At 47.0% G+C, this 17,790-nt stretch overlaps 1 protein-coding gene across 1 annotated transcript in view; it reads left to right on the top strand.

The window, feature by feature from the left end:
* Nucleotides 1-17,790, top strand: part of LOC126198905 (uncharacterized) — a 503,369-nt gene that overhangs the window by 424,126 nt on the left and 61,453 nt on the right. Inside the window, exon 4 of the mRNA XM_049935532.1 lies at nt 12,213-12,435. Within this exon, the coding sequence (XP_049791489.1) occupies nt 12,213-12,435 (223 nt within the window). The remainder of the gene's footprint in view (nt 1-12,212; nt 12,436-17,790) is intronic.

A 17,790-nucleotide genomic window follows, 5' to 3' on the forward strand; every position in this document is an offset into this window, starting at 1 on the left:
ATGATTGTGTAGATATTGTACGGAATAATGCTGGCCTCCATAACATGTATTTTCTTTAATTTTATCAAAATACTTACAGAAATCAGTGAAGCTTCGTTTATGTTGTTATGGACGTAGCAGTTCCAAGTTACACATAGTGCAGAATATCCAGGAATTCAACCTCGGCTTCGGAATATTTCTTCGCTGGAAACGCGAGTTTCCTGAATGGCGCGACATCTATTGTTGTCCAGCACAAATTTTGACAGGTAGCCACACTTTGCCCTGCTAATGCTTTAGATATTCAGTTGGAGTCTGATATAGTTGGTCCAATGTCTCTTTTTTTTTATGGGTTCTGAAGAGAACTGTTTCTGCAATTTAGTTGATATGTCATTTCCAGGATATCCTATGGATAGTCTGGCTGCCTGTAATCACTGTCGCTCAATTAGCACCACCCAGGAGGCACATATAGGGTATTTTAAGGTTAAACCTACGGACGGTTGGCGAACGTAAAACTGGAAGTAAGTTTCAAGGGCAGAATTCCTCGACATAATTGGAACCCAAAATATCCTTTTGTCATCCTGGACCGTACACTATGCTCCAAACAACACCTTCTTAACTTAGCTCAAAAATTGAGGATTCGAAACAAAATCGTCCATAAGCTATGCGGAACTACCTGGGGGTCTTCAGCAACTACCCTGCGGTATTCAGCTCTGGGTTTGGTGTACTCAAGTGCTGAGTATTGTGCACCTGTTTGGATGAACTGTCATCATACAAGGCGTTTTGACAACCAGCTGAATACGACAATGCGCATAATATCTGGCGCAATGAGATCTACTCCAGTTTATTGGCTTCCACTGTTAACTGGTATAATGCCTCCTGATCTATGCAGATGTACTGCCCTTATGAGGGAATTGCACAAGATCTCCAGGAATTCTAACCTACCCGAGCATAGCGACCTGCCACTTTTTTAAATCGTAAGAGACTGAAATCACGCCAACTTTTTGCGATGCTGCTGACATGGTTGCTAAGGATTTCAAACCCCTTGAAGAATGGAAATGTCGGTGGGAAGCAGTGACAGATGTGCACCTGCATAACATCTTCACAGGTGCTAAACTTCCAAGTGGATTCGACCTACCACGCAAGACCTGGACTACTCTCAACAGAATCTGTACCGGCCATAAACGATGCAGGGATGGGCTCTTTACGTGGAAGAAGCTGCCTAATACAGCCTGTGACTGCGGGGCTCCATGCCAGACTATTCGCTACATTGTCAGTAAATGCAGGATTCGAGCCTATCACGGTGCTGCGGAGGACTTCCTGCTAACAACTCCAGATGCAGTGCGCTGAATTGAAGGACTGGATATTCAGTTGTAAAGACAAACTTAACTTTCTTGTGTGTAAATATGTACATATGCATATGTAATTTAATTTTATGATACGTCTGTGTTAGCCATACGATTAATAAATAAAATAAATAAATAATTATCAAAATGATTACGAAAGAAAGCAGATTCTGACCGAATTCTACATTCAGCTCTAAATAGATTCCATATTTAAGATTTATGTCGTTACGAAAGTGACGTTTATGGTCAGGTAAACCTATGAATTATTTTTCAATCACAGATCTACAGCCAACGAAACACCAAGCCACGTATAGTTTGGCGCTCTTCTATCAGTGCTTGCGTAAAATGGGGGTAAGCTCACTGTCCTGTAGAAGACCTCATGACTCTGATGTAGGGACACTATACAGGCGCCATTCATGTTAAAACCTTCAGTTACGTAGCTCCCAAACAACGAAACACACAAGCTAAGATTTTCTCTGTTGATTGCTGTCTCTCACAGAAAATCTGTGCGGCTTCCAGGCCGTTCTATCACATACAGTGGTTGGTCAAAAATATGGAAACACCGAGAGAAATGGATGACTGAATATAAATGCAGATGCTAGGCAAGCCTGGAGGTAGCGCTGGTTTATTTGACCACGAAGGGCAGTTGCGCGATTCCCTCAATACGTTGCAAGAGACGCTCGAGGTCAGAAAGTGTTCTGTGTAGTTGTGGGTGCATTATGGCGGAGCTACGTGACTTCTAACGTGAGGAAATTATGGGTGCTTCCGTAACCGAGGTAGTCTAAGTGTTCGGTGTTTCAAGAGGACCGTATCAAAGATTTATACCGCATGCAGCGAAAAGCGGGAAAATGTCATCCCCTAAGTCACAACGCAGGCGACGGCTTTGCCGCAGTGGTAACACCGGTTCCCGTCAGATTACCGAAGTGCAATCGGGCTTGGCTAGCACTTGGATGGGTGACCATCTGGACTGCCGAACGCTGTTGACAAGCGTGGTGCACTCAGAACTTGAGGCAAACTGAGGAGCTACTCGATCGAAAAGTAGCGGCTCCGGTCTCATAAACTGATATACGGCTGGAAGAGCGGTGTTCTGGCCACATGCCACTCCATATCCGCATCCAGTGACGCATGTGGACTGAGGATGACACGTCGGCCGGTCAGTACCCTTGGGCTTTCATGGCTTGTTCGTACGGAGTGTTTCTTTAAGTGACAACGCAGACGAAGATGAGTGTTGAGTGATTGTGATAAACGGTCACTAAAGCTGATTGTAACTAAAAGTAAGAGGACGATGGCTGCAAGTATCACTGTAGAAATAAAAGTCGGACTCGCAGGCCCTGTCAGCACCAAAACAACACGAAGGGAGCTCAATTATCAGGGAATTGAAAGGCGAGCTGGAATTCCAAAACGAATTATCAGTGATGCAAATGCCCATAACAGGAAAACGTGTTGTCGAAGTCATAAAACTACGGCTGTAGAGCAATGGAAGAACGTAATTTGCTCGGACGAGCCTTCTTTCAAGCGATTTCTGACTTCTGGCCGAATTTACGTCCCAAGAGTGAAACATGGCAGGGGTTTGGTGATGATTTGGAGATCCATTTGTGGTGTTCCGTGGGCCCCATGATTACTCTGTAAGGTCTTATTACTGCCAAGGATCACGTGACCATTTGGCTGATCAGGTCCGTCTCATGGTACAATATTTATTCCCCAGTGGTGATAGTGAATTCAAAGACGATCATGTCGCATCACATCTGGCGACACAGTCACCAGATCTCAATATTATTAAGACTTTCTTGTCTACTTTGGAGAGAAGGGTGCATCAGCGCAATCCACCTCCGTCAGTATTACCTGAACTTGCCACTATTTTGCAGAAATAATGGTATAAGATGCCCTTTGGCTACACTGTCTAAAGGGTCGTTCTAAGAAATACCAAATTAAGATCAACCTGAAGATGCTTAAATAAGGCGAAACGCGTAGTTGAAAAATATTAAACTAAAATTGCAACCAAGACTGTTTTTAGCCAATACTGTATAAGATTCCCTTGAAAGCCATACAGGACCTGTATTTCTGCATCCCGAGACCACTGGAAGCTGTTTTGAATGCCAACGGTTTTTCTACACCAAACTGGGCACGGTAATGTGTTATGTTTATGGTGTCACTATATTTTTGTCCACATCTTGTAGGTTGTATGTTGGCAACCATCATAGCTGCTAGTTCCGTATTTGAAAGAAAACTTCACAACAGATTTACTCCCTAGGTAAGAATCTGCAACAAGAATAATTCGTGACTAAGCCAGTTTTGGAACAAATCCTGCGACCAGCTGGCTGAGAGAAAGGAGCGGTGACGCTTCTTAAAGGACCTGCCCATCATTCATCATTTTGCAGGACAAGTCTAGGGCGCTTATGGAACAAGTTGTGATAGTTTTGTTCGATCAATGGCATTGGGAAGCGCTATACCATCTATCACACTCCGTGGACTTAAATCCTAGTGAGTTCAGCTTCATTCCTAAACTGAATTAAGCACTTCATGATATTTTCTTCAGAACTGTTACAGAGATTTGTCGGGAAATAGATCGCTCCATTCAAACTATCAGCACAGCTGGCGCTGCTAGGGGTATTCGACGGCTCCCACATCGCTGATAACGGGCTATACACAACGGTGGTGGTGGCGGCTACTTTGAAGTACAATTAGGCTTTGAAAAATGTACCTATTTTGTATGAGTTGTCAATATTAAACTTCCAACAATCGTAGATTCTCTGTGACAAGTCGAACGGCCACCTCAGTGCGTTAGTTTATTCGTATTTAGTGTTGTTACCAGCCATAGTAGGGTATATACGGGGCATCAACAGCGTCAGAAATAGTGTGTTTACTGTGAAGACATGGAGATTTCGCAACCTCCTCTGAGACAGCATTATCAACACTTGACGGACCAGAGAGGGTGCAACATCATAGTGATACGTAAGTTCATATTGATAAGTAATTTGAAAAATTTTCTCTCTTTGTAATCACTCACATAACGTCATATATTCTGTCATCCCGTGAAGTTTCATTGTTTGTGAAGTTTCATTTCGTTTCCTCCTCCACTTCTGGGTGCTATATGCGGTCTCATTGTACACTGTTACGCCAAAGAAACTGGTATAGGCATGCGCATTCAGATACAGAGATATGTAAACAGGCAGAGAACGGCGTTGCGGTCAGCAACGCCTATGTAAGACAACAAGTGTCTGGCGCAATTATTAGAACGATTACTACTGATACAGTGGCAGGTTATCAAGATGAGTGAGTTTGAACGTGGTGTTATAGCAGGCGCAGGAGCGATGGGACACAGCATTTCCGAGGTAGCTGTGAAGTGGGGATTCTCCCGTGCGACCATTTCACGAGTTTACCGTGAATATCAAGAATCTGGTAAAAGATCAAATCTTCAACATCGCTGCGGCTGGAAAAAGATCCTGCAAGAACGGGACCACCGACGACTGAAGAGAATCGTTCAACGTGATAGAAGTGCTACCCTTCCGTAAATTGCTACAGATTTCAGTGCTGGGCCATCAACAAATGTCAGCGTACGAACCATTCAACGAAACATCATCGATACGGGCTTTTGGAGCCGAAGGCCCACTTGTATACCCTTGATGACTGCACGACACAAAGCTTTACGCCTCGCCTGGGCCCGTCAACACCGACATTGGACTGTTGATGAATGGAAACATGTTGCCTGGTCGGACGAGTCTCGTTTCAAATTGTATCGAGCGGATCGACGCGTACGTATATGGAGACAACTTCATGAATCCATGGACCCTACATGTCAGCAGGGGGCTGTTCAAGCTGATGGAGGCTCTGTAATGTCGTGGGGCGTGTGCAGTTGGAGTGGTATATGACCCCTGATACGTCTAGATACGGCTGTGACAGGTGACACGTACGAAGCATCCTGTGTGATCACCTGCATCCGTTCGTGTCCATTGTGCATTCCGACGGACTTGTGGAATCCCAACAGGACAGTGCGACACTCCACACTTCCAGAATAGCTACATAGTGGCTGCAGGAACACACTTCTGAGTGTAAACACTTCCGCTGGCACCAAACTCACCAGGCATCAACATTATTGAGGATATCTCGGATGCCTTGCAACGTGCTGCTCAGAAGTGATCTCCACCCCACTCGTAGTCTTACGGATTTATAGACAGCCTCCTTCAAAATTTATGGTGTCGAGTCCCCCCAGCACTACTTCAGACATTCGTCGAGTCCATGCCACGTCTTGTTGCGGCGCTTTTGCGTGCTCCCGGGGGCGCTACACGATATTAGTCAGGTGTACCAGTTTCTTAGGCTCTTCAGTGTATGTCTCCATCTTGCCGGTTGGTCGAATAATGCCATATTCAAATCTGTAGGGCTTTCAGATGTGACAGTTGCCCAGTCTTGGACTGCATGAAAACGTGAGTGCAGACGTACTCGTCTTCAAGGTTCCAGTCAATCACGTCTGACTACCACGATGGGGGACTGCTGTATTGTGCACCACGCATATAGTAACCCCTTCACGTCTCCACCTGCCGTCCGAAAATAAGTAATGGACGTTTTGCAACATTATGCACCATCCGACATCCCTGGTCGGAAACTAGCAGCAGAGAAACTAGGTAATCGTCCCATGTACGGACTGCCATCAACACTGTTGTGTCGACACGAGAGCCGACACAGTGTGTTTGAGGGTGGCCGAGATGCACGCTATAAACACACGAAGGATGGCGTGAGATCTGAAACAGGAGACGTAATGAATGCTATAAAGAAAAGTACGTAGCTGCTAAAATACTTAACTTTAATCCATCCTTTGTATACAGCATTCTTGATTATACAAGTGAGACCCTTTAGATTCATGAAGTAACTAATGGCGCCTTGCTAGGTCGTAGCCATGGACTTAGCTGAAGGCTATTCTAACTGTCTCTCGGCAAATGAGAGAAAGGCTTCGTCAGTGTAGTCGCTAGCAAAGTCGTCGTACAACTGGGGCGAGTGCTAGTCAGTCTCGAGACCTGCCTTGTGGTGGCGCTCGATCTGCGATCCTGACAGTGGCGACACGCGGGTCCGACATGTACTAATGGACCGCGGCCGATTTAAGCTACCACCTAGCAAGTGTGGTGTCTGGCGGTGACACCACAAACACCAAAACACAAATGGCTGTGTTTGGTGTGGAGCAGTGCCCAGGAAACACGGGCCGCCGATGCAAGGCATCGCATTGTGCTCAAACATGAATCGCGATTATGCACTAGTTTAATTCTTCCAATGTTTTGGAGATGCACGCCTTTATTACTATGCGTGTCATGGCGTCGGAGAACCATCGGGTTTGACTTGGGTCACGGCCGGTAGTGATGCACCCTCGTGTGTTATCTCTCATGCGACAAGACAAATGTCACTAGGTAACGGAAACAGTGCTAGATGTAATCGGCATGGTCTAGGGTTTCATAAAAAATCCGCTAGATGTCGCTACGAGCGCTGACCTGGAGCGTGAAGCCAGTCTCGCGCAATCTGGCAACAGAAGGCGTATTGTGTTATCGAATTTAGTTGTACTCAATCTCAGTTCAGTGGGCGTTTCATATTCGATTTTGTGCTGAACCACCATCACCAATGAACGTTAGACGGTGGTATAAACAGTTTGAAGAAATATTGTGTCACTATAAAGGCAAAAGTCCTGGCCGGTCCCGCGTTCGAGGACAAACAGGACAATCATATCTTGCAGTGGTACGTAACTGGTTATTCCCACAAACTCGATTCTGACACCTTCATCTATCCGCAAGATGGAGCACCACCGCACTGGCAACAACGTGCGCAGTTTCGTCAATGCCAACATGCCTCAACGTTGGACAGGGCGTACACGGGGCCTGCGAGAAAGACAGGTCGCGGCGCGTACGTCACGAAGGTAGTCCTGCGCTCGCTCGCTCGCTCAAATCAGCAGAAAAACGACGTTTCTACACCTTTTAACTCGTAACTAGGAGTGTCCGTAAAAACGAAAAGTGAATCTTTTACTGGAATCCGCTATTATGGAATCTTAGTGTTGTTAGTCCTATAATGATGGGAATTCCATGGGTCTACTTATAATTTGTTACGGCTGTACTAGTGTACAATAAAATAAAATCATGCTAAAATGATTATAAGTTGCATGAGGCACCACTTCCATCATTTAATGAGTACTGTTAAGCAGAAGAGACCAAAAGCTATAAACAAGCCGTTATACGATTTATATCGAGTTGAGTATTGATTCTTAAATTAAATTTTGCTGTAGTACTGTTAATCAGTAAGAATTCATAATAGCAGATCCTAGTAGAAGATGCAATTCTAGTTAGTACTTACACGCCCAGCTGCGAGTTAACAGGTTTAGAAACGCATTTTGTCTACTGAGCCGAGCGAGCGACCGAGTTCAGGACTACCATCGTGACGTATGTGCCGCGACCTGTCTTTCTCGTGGGACTCGGGGCCTACAGGACTGCGAGAACAGGCTTTACGCTCTTGGCCTCCTAGGTCCCCTGACTTAATACCATGTGATTTCTTCCTGTGGTGATATGTTAAACAATGTGTTGACGTTCCTCCCTTACCTCGTGACATTGATGAACTAAAAACCAGAATATCAGCTGCTGTAGCTTCAGTGACAGAAGACGCTCAGTTTGGTATGAATTCGGCTATCGGCTAGATGTCGTCCGTGGAGCCAGTGGAGGACATATTGAACATTTATGATGGATTTTTATAAACTTCTGTCTTTTCTGAGTAATTTAGTACGCAATTTGTTGGTGTTAAGCCCTTCCTCCTAATAAATAATTCTGTTTAAAATCGGGTCATTCTTTTTGGGACACCATGTACTGTGGTGTCATTTTTTTGCAGTGCAATACCCGCCCACACACGGCACGTACGTCCATGAAGTCTGCTTGATGTTGAGGTCCCTATGTTGGCAGCGAGATCCCCAGATTTTTAACCTATAGAACATATAAGCTCTGATATCAGCTCCGTCTCAGTGCTAAGTATCCAGGGCTTCTAGGACCAGTTACAAAAGTTGTGAGACAGCTTGCTTCAGGAGAGGTTAAAACGGCTGTATGATACTCTTCCCAACCGAATCACTGCATGCATGCATCCAGGCCAGAGAGGATGAAACACCATAGTGATACGTGAGCTCATATTGACAATACTTTGGAAATTTGTCTTTTCTTGTAATCGCTCAAATAACGTCAAATACCCTCTCAACCTGTGATGTTTCGTTTCGTTTCCTCCTCCACTTCTAAGTGCGATATATAGGGCGTGGTAAGAGGAAATCATTTCCATATTTGTGGAAACAAATGTATTGTAGATATGATAAGATTGTAAGCTCCATGTCGTTTATTGTTAGCCGGTCGCTGTGGCCGAGCGGTTCTAGGTCCTTCAGTCCGGAACCGCGCCGCTGCTATAGTCGCAGGTTCGAATCCTTGTAATGTAATAAAATAAAATTTTTTGTTTGTTTTGTAACTAATAGTGTAATGTAATAAAATAAAATATGAGCCGTGATTTATTCAAAAAAGAAACACACATTAATACAATGGCTCAGCATAAAAGAGAAATAACTAATGTAGGAATATTGTTAACAGTGTAATATGTTGTTTAATTTAGCCGACTTGTATAAGCACTCAGTAGACTAGCTCAGTTCTCAGGGTAGTTACGTATCCGTCTATAATTAATTGTCCTTTTCTTATTTATCCAACACTAGGCTCGTGAGAAGTAGTGTGCTTATTGCACCAGAGAATATTTGCCAAGTCTGTTCGATGTACACTCCTGTAGTACGTAGCTTAATGTCGTGGTTTCGTGTCGATTCCCCAGTATAAGATAACAAGAGTAGCATCTACAAATGAAATCCTATAATAGAACTGGAATCCAGTGGCCAGACCTTTTCTGCCTGGGATGTTATCTCGTTATATAAAGAAAATCTGCAAATAAAATTGTTAAATTATTAGTAGCTGCCTCCGGTCTCGTGGATCTGAAATAAAGTTAATTGTCCTAACCGACGGCACGCCTCGTAGTTGCGCTAAAAGAAAAGTGTTAAAGATTTTTCTAAGATGGCGCCTAAAAATGAAAATTCTTTGGTAAGGCCCATCTCTACCTAAGGCCGTCTAGGTATCAGACGATCAATTAATTGACATTTTTCGGGTTTTACGTACAACTTACGTTATCAGCTGGTACAGAAAGATGAGCTTTGCACAAGAACGTCCTCTTAGGTCCGAATACAAGCAGATAAGATGAACGAATGACAAAGGAAAGATAGTTTATACACATATGCGCAAGAGTCCATGGAATAACATGTCCATTGTAGTCCTATCTCTTCTTCTTTGGCGTACTTGTCGATTATTTATAAAATTTATCGTAGTATTTAGTTTACATTTTTTAAAACCCAAGTCTACCCAGGAGAAACAGTACATCCTGCCTCGGGTATGGATGTGTGTGATGTCCTTAGGTTAGTTAGGTTTAAGTAGTTCTAAGTCTAGTGGACGGATGGCCTCAGATGTTAAGTCCCATAGTGCTTAGAGCCATTTGAACCATTTTTTGTTTATTGTTCTAATTTGTTATAGACCAAAGAAAGTTATTGTTACGTTAGCTGTGCCGATGTGCGGAATAAACAAAGAGCGCAATATTCTGTAAGAAATTAAATTGGATTTTTCATTTCTCTTCCTGACATCTATAAGACACAGTCAAATGAGAACGAGACGTATGAAAAGTTGGTTCAAATGGTTCAAATGGCTCTGAGCACTATGGGACTCAACATCTTAGGTCATAAGTCCCCTAGAACTTAGAACTACTTAAACCTAACCAACCTAAGGACATCACACACACCCATGCCCGAGGCAGGATTCGAACCTGCGACCGTAGCAGTCCCGCGGTTCCGGACTGCAGCGCCAGAACCGCTAGACCACCGCGGCCGGCTGAAAAGTTGGTAATTAAACTGTTTATTATTTCAAAAGTACTCGGCATAAATGCTAATACATGTATTTCACTGTGAGAAAAGACGGTCATTGTCTTAATGGAAGGAATGTCTGCAGTTGCCAATCGGACCATGACTATTGCCAGGGGTGCACCAATTCGTTCGAAGCAAACCGACGGCTGTTAATGTCCTTCACGGCACCAAAAATGTGAAACTCGCGTGGGGAGTGATCAGGACCGTATGGAGGGTGTGTCAGGGCTTCCCAGCGAAACTTCTGCAGCGTAGTCGAAACAACTTTGGCAGTATGTGGGGCCCACCCGCGCATTGGCCTTCTTGTCTCACAGCGGGATAAATTCTCACAGCGGGATAAATGAGTTAACAGTGCTGCCAATTACTTTTGAAATAAGACAGTTTACTTTATTTTTCTCATTTGTCTCGCTTTCTTTTGTCTGCCATTTATACAGCTGGTCTACAAAAGATCAGAAAAAAACAACTCACATTATAGCTTTAAACGGAGAAACACAATTAGAATAAAGAATAATGAAACTTAATAACGTAAGACAAATCGATGCACAGCTATTTAAAATAGCTGACTAACTTTAGATTCATTCAAGTTTTTTGTATTCACTACTGTGTTTTGAAACAGGTACATATTCTATAAACTGCTTACCCGTCGTATTTCCACTGAGTGAATGAACTGAGTGTCGACGGGCGTTGTGCACACTTCTAAAAGTCACCGGCTCTCCGCGTTTTGTTTCTCACTATAAACGCAAGCACGAAACGAACAAGTGGGCAAACGCGATGGGGCAGTCACCGCATGGACTGGAAATACAATAATAAATGATCAGCCATAAGAAGCTGCAGCCAGTCAGTAAGCGATGAGATGGAAGTGCGGGTGCGGGTGCAGGGTGGGAGGCGGGGGAAGTTACATAGTCACAATGTTTTTCTAAGCTTTTTTGTCACGTTGTAAAAGTTTTTACGAACCAGTATTGTAGCTTGTTGGGTCCTGTGCTCCTAACCAGCTTTTCACTGTTGATCTGAATTCATCATCGATGTTGAAGTGCTTACTTCCAAGACGAACTTTGAGCTGGAGCAACATGCAAAAATCACTCGGGGGCAAGATTGGCGAACGTGGAGGATGCGGGAACACCTCCCAGTTGAATCTTCGGAACTTCGCCTCGGGCATTCGAGCTGCAGAACGGTCTTGTAGATGTAAAGTCACGCACATGTAGATATGTAGATATGTTGGAAAATAGTGTATCTGCATTCCCACTCCGTCTGTGTCAACAAAGACAAGCACCCTCACAGCCCAGCGGTAAAGTTACGTCAGACAAGTAACTTTGTTTTTTTCATAGCAAAAACTGCTCTAGTAACAAGCCCGGCCGGCTAGCCGCGCGGTCTAACGCGCTGCTTCCCGAGCGGGAAGGCGTGCAGGCCCCCGGCACGAATCTGCCCGGCGGATTAGTGTCGAGGCCCGGTGTGCCGGCCAATCTGTGGATGGTTTTTGAGGCGGTTTTCCATCTGCCTCGGCGAATGTGGGCTGGTACCCCTACACTATGTCGCCGATTGCTGTGCAAACACTGTCTCCCCGTATGCTTACACCATAATTACTCTACCACGCAAACATTTGGGGTTACACTCGTCTGGTCTGGTATGAGGCGTTCCCGTGGGGGCGGGGGGGGGGGGGGGGCATGGGGGCCGAATCTCTCAATAACCCCTGGGTTCGATGTGGGGCGGCGGTGGGGTGGGTGGACTGCTGTAGCCTGTTGTGGGGTTGTGGACCACGATGGTGCGATGATGGGACGAAGCCTCTCCGTCGTTTGCAGGTCCCCAGTTCAATACACACACTTTAGTAACAGCAGTGGTGGTACTAATTGTTGTTTAGATTTAGGGCGTTCAACGCGATGAACATTCTGCTGCCGGTGACAGTGTTAAGCAGTACTGTCTTGCATAACTAAGCGAGCGCTGGCGCGGTGTTGCAGAAGACGGAGGAACGGAAGGTTCCGGTGGCGGTGCGCATCCACCGCACGCTAGAGCTGGCCAACGACAAGTTCTACGTCATCACGTGCGGCAAGGCGGGCTTCCGGAACGCCAACAACCAGACGTCGCTGGTGTCGCTCAAGCTGCTCGACCACGATCGCAAGGTCACCGAGGTCGTGTATGGCCGACCCTACACTCTGCGCGCCGACATCTCACGCCCCGATGGTGAGCTACTAATTATTATAACTACTTCGTTTGACTCTTTAAAGGCTATGTAGAACGAATAATTAGCTTAAGCCTTCTTTTTATTTTTTCAAAGTTTATCGTCTTATCGTTAGGTCTGTCGTCGTTCTAGTGCCCATGCGTTACTTTTATCTTTTTGTTACCTGTTTCGACGTGAACTTATAAATGTCTATCGTTTGCCTGACATCCGTGCCGTTGCTAGTACCCTTTTCCCGTATGCGTCTTCAGCCGCACATCCAGTGTGCGTCTAAAAAGCTTGCGTGAGCTAAAAAAAAAAAGTCCACGTAGGACTAGCGCCTAAGGGTACCTTACACACTTAAATACGTATACAGTTCATCCAGTCCAGGAGTCGAGGAACTAGATGATTTTTGTCTGTTATCGACATTGATCTTCGCAAGATGTCCCAGAGATTCCAACACTTTCAAATGTGTGAATTCCTCAGGAACCAAACTGCTGAAGTCATCGGTCCCTACTTAAACTAACTTATGCTAAGAACAACACACACACCCATGTCCGAGGGAGGACTCGAACTTCCGGCGGGAGGGGCCGCTCAGTTTGTGACATGGCGCCTCAAACAGCGCGGGTCCAACACTTTCGAGAAAGATTTAGTTTCAAGTTTGAAAACAGATAACAAATGACAAAGAAATATTTTCTCTTGTAATATAATTACAAGCTCACCACTGTCGGATATTTTTCCTTTATTTGTACACTTAAACCATGCTTTTCGCCAAATTCCATGCTTTTAGACCAACGGAAAGTACCCTATAGGTTTTGATGAGTGAGTCTGAATCAAAATACGTGACATAAATGGCCGTATCTTTCGATTGCATTGACTTAGAAGCTAATGTTTATTACATCGAGTGACAATAGACCTCAGTGTGTGACCTAGGTTTCAACTTAATACGTCTGTCCGTTCCCGAGAAAAACGGTGTCTTAGATGGACAGTCCGATAAGAAATGAAAAAGAAATTCTTGCGTGTGGTATAATTGCAAATTAACTATGTTCGCATTTTTTTCCCATAGTTGTACTACGAAACCTTGCTTCTTGCCAAATTTCATGATCCTATGTCAACTGGAAGTTTCTTATAGGTTTTGATGAGTGAGTTTACGAGTGTCAAAATATGTGACATAAATTACCGCATCTTTTGATTGCATTGTCATAGAAGCTTCAATTTCTTCCACCAATGAAGGACCGTAGACCTCAGTAAGTGACGTAAATTTCAATTCGATACGTGTATCCGATCATGAGAAAAAGGGTCTTTAACAGTCGGACAAAGAAGCGGACAGAAAACAAAGTGATCGTACAAGGGTTCCGTTTTTACCGATTGTGCTACGGAACCCTAAAAGTACGAGATACCATCGAAATACATTTACTTTTTCCTCCAAAATAATGTTGTTACTATTATCCCTCCCCATCCTGATTCTTTGACAACTGACTAACGTTATACATGGCGGAAACCGTCAGAAAATACAGTTGACAGAACCAGTCACAAAGCATTTTTCGTATGTTGCGGCACCACGTCAGAAACTTGGGTATTCGAAATACACTGTCATATTTGTCGCAATGGTGATCCATCACAATTGGCAGATGTAAATCACTGAATGCTAGGCTGTTCCCCAGACACCAGTGAACACGCCAAACTCTCTAAGGCAACCGACCAACTGTGTATGACCCCAACTGAAAGTTCGCACCGGCTTTCGCAGCACAGATGAACTTCGGGGCCACTATTCACCAGTCCGTTCGCATTTGGTTCTTGAGCGTATTATTTCACTTCCAAATAAATCCCCCTGCGGGTCCGGGGTAAGAATAGGCCCGAGGTATTCCTGCCTGTCGTAAGAGGCGACTAAAAGGAGTTTCAACCGTTTCGGCCTTCCATGTGATGGTCCCCCTTGGGGTTTAACCTTCATTTTTCAAAATTCTGCAGAAGTACGAGCCTTTTGGGGAAGGACGCCTTACGTGGTGTATCACTTGTCCTCAGTGCACTAAGACCTTGGCACTCAGCATTGTAACGGCGTTGTAACCACGCCCACTATTCCTCAAATTGGGCCTAAACGCCTGATGGGTTGCACAAGTTACGCCCATAGTGCGTCCCCATCTGCACCTTCGATCATGATGGAATTTCCATGGCACCCGAAATCCAGCACGGTAGCCAGCCCGTTGTGGTGGGGTCGTCATGTACCCTCTAGGTTGTAGCCCCCTGACAACACAGGGATCGTACTGTCGATACCTGAGCTGTACCCTCCCCACGTCGGCCAAAGAGTAGATGCCCGTCTCCTTGGGGCATCAGGACTCCCGGCAACGGTCATCCTGCCAGGTGGCCCTTGCTGAGGCTGGGTGACGCCCGTGGGGAGAGCCCCTGGTCGGAGTGGGTGGTATCGGGGCGGATGTTTCGCAGATGAAACGTCAACATGTATCAGACCGCTCTGCGGCCGAGTCTTTTAAAAAGAAAGGTACTGTCTCTGGTTCTGGTTCTCCTGCCCTTTCCCCCTTGGCCACTCCCTGGGAGGAAGGACAGGCCCACCGGCTTGGGGCGAAGTACTTCCCCCGCTATTTAGTCTGTTCTCGGACCGATGGGGGGACGTTCGCCACCGCCAAGCCCAAGTTCTTTGTCCAGCACATCGAGGATATCTTCGGGGAAATCGAGGCTCTCAGTAAAATGCGTTCGGGGTCCATTCTTATAAAGACCACCTCCTCCACACAGTCGGCGGCGCTCCAGGCGTGCGACCGACTAGGGTACATCCCAGTGTCCATTGTCCTGCATCTGGCACTGAATAGGACGCAGGGGGTTATTTTTCATCGGGACCTCCTGCTGCAAACTGATGAGGAGCTCAGGGCCAACCTGGAGCGCCGAGGCGTGCATTTCGTTCGGCGAGTCCAGCGCGGCCCCAAAGACCGTCGCGTCGACACCGGGGCCTTTATCCTCGCTTTCGAGGGGGACGTTCTCCCGGAGAAGGTAAAGGTGATGTGCTACCGGTGCGACGTGCGACCTTACGTCCCGCCTCCTATGCGCTGCTTTCGGTGTTTGCGCTTTGGGCACATGTCGTCACGGTGTGAGGCTGAGCCCCTTTGTGGCGATTGTGGACGTCCTCTTCGTGAGGAACGTACATGCACCCCACCACCTCGGTGCGTCAATTGTCCTGGCATCCACTCGCCTAGATCTGTAGACTGCCCCGCGTATCAGATGGAGAAGAAGATTCAACAATTAAAAACTTTGGATCGTCTCTCTTATTCTGAGGCCAGGAAGAAATATGACCGCCTCCATCCCGTGACGTGGACAACTTCGTTTGCCTCAGTCGTGTCCACTCCATCCACAGTATCCTCACCCCTATCCTGTCCCCCCTCCACCTCCTCACCCCGTCCGAGGTCTATGCCTCCACCTCCCAAATCCCTCCCTTCCAAATCCTCCTCCCTCGCGGCCCCTGCCCCAGGGGCCACCCTTCCTCCTCCTCCCCCTCCGCCGCCTGAGAAGCGATCCTCTTCTCAGGCGTCCATCGGGGAAACGTTCCGGACCCCGGCTTCCGAGGTCCGGCGTTCCAAAACTGACCCCGCACGTGAGGACCTTCTTCGGGTCCAGCCCACCATCCCCGTGCCTCATCGGACTTCCAAGAAGGCCTCCAAGAAGAAATCTTTATCCCCCTCTCCACCCCGGCGTCTTTCGTCTGACGCTCCATCCGCGAGTCGCCGCTCCCGGCCGTCCTCAGTTTCGCCGGGACGCTCTGCTGCCAGGCGCTCAGCTGGCCTCCGTCGGCGAAGGATGCTGCCCATCCTACGCAACCCGGGAAAGCGGCTGCAGCTGGCGACGACTCGATGGAACAGGATCCGCCTCCCGTCGGTTGTAGCGTTGTTCCCTCGAAACCTGGCCCTCCGCAGCCGTCGAGGTGACCCGCTCTTCACCCGTTTCGTTCCCCCCTTTTTTTTCTGACTAGTGATGGCTTTGCTACATTGGAACATAAGAGGTATTCGATCTAATCGGGAGGAATTACAACTGCTCCTCCATCTGCACTGTGCGCTCGTCCTTGGTCTCCAGGAAACCAAGTTGCGCCCAACTGACCGTATTGCTTTTACCCACTATACCTCAGAGCGGTCTGACCTCACCCCTGCGGACGGTATTCCAGCTCACGGTGGGGTCATGTTGCTCGTTCGGGACGATGTCTATTACCATCCCATTCCATTGACCACCCCAGTCCAAGCAATAGCTGTCCATATTACTCTTCCTGCCTTTACTTTTTCTGTTTGTACCGTCTACACTCCATCGTCATCCGCAGTTAGTCGGGCTGACGTGATGCACCTGATTGTTCAGCTTCCTCCGCCGTTTTTATTGTTTGGCGACTTCAATGCCCATCATCCCCTTTGGGGCTCTCCTGCATCCTGTCAGAGAGGCTCCCTCTTGGCGGATGTCTTCAACCATCTCAATCTTGTCTGCCTCAATACTGGCGCCCCGACTTTCCTCTCGGACTCTACTCATACCTACTCCCACTTGGACCTCTCGATCTGTTCTACCACTCTTGCCCGTCGGTTCGAGTGGTATGTCCTTTCCGACACCTATTCGAGCGACCACTTCCCCTGTGTCGTTCGTCTCCTGCACCACACCCCATCCCCACGTCCTTCGAGCTGGAACATACCGAAAGCTGACTGGGGACTTTACTCCTCCCTGGCGACCTTTCCGGACCACGATTTTCTCAGTTGTGACAGTCAGGTCGAATACCTCACGGCTGTTATCATCAATGCTGCCGAACGTTCCATTCCTCGTACTACCTCTTCTTCACGTCGCGTTTCCGTCCCCTGGTGGAATGAGGCTTGTAGAGACGCTATCCGTGCTCGCCGACGTGCTTTACGCACCTTTCGCCGCCATCCTACGTTGGCGAATTGTATTGGATACAAAAGACTCCGAGCGTAATGCCGTAGAGTCATCAAAGACAGCAAAAAAGCTTGTTGGGGCCTCTTTCACCAGCTCCTTTAACAGTTTTACTCCCTCTTCTGTCGTCTGGGGTGACCTGCGCCGGCTGTCGGACATTAAGGCCCACTCCTCGGTACCTGGCCTGACTTCAGGTAATGAGGTCCTTGTTGATCCTGTGGATGTCTCCAACGCCTTCGGCCGCTTTTTCGCGGAGGTTTCAAGCTTCGCCCATTACCACCCTGCCTTCCTTCCCAGGAAAGAGGCAGAAGAGGCTCGGCGACCTTCCTTCCACTCGCTGAATCTGGAAAATTATAATGCCCCCTTTATTATGCGGGAACTCGAACGTGCACTTGCACTGTTCCGGTCCTCTGCTCCGGAGCCAGATGCCATTCACGTTCAGATGCTGGCACACCTTTCTCCGGCGGGCAAAAGCTTCCTTC

Source organism: Schistocerca nitens, chromosome 8 (genome assembly GCF_023898315.1).
Source record: "Schistocerca nitens isolate TAMUIC-IGC-003100 chromosome 8, iqSchNite1.1, whole genome shotgun sequence".
NCBI classification, from domain to species: domain Eukaryota; kingdom Metazoa; phylum Arthropoda; class Insecta; order Orthoptera; family Acrididae; genus Schistocerca; species Schistocerca nitens.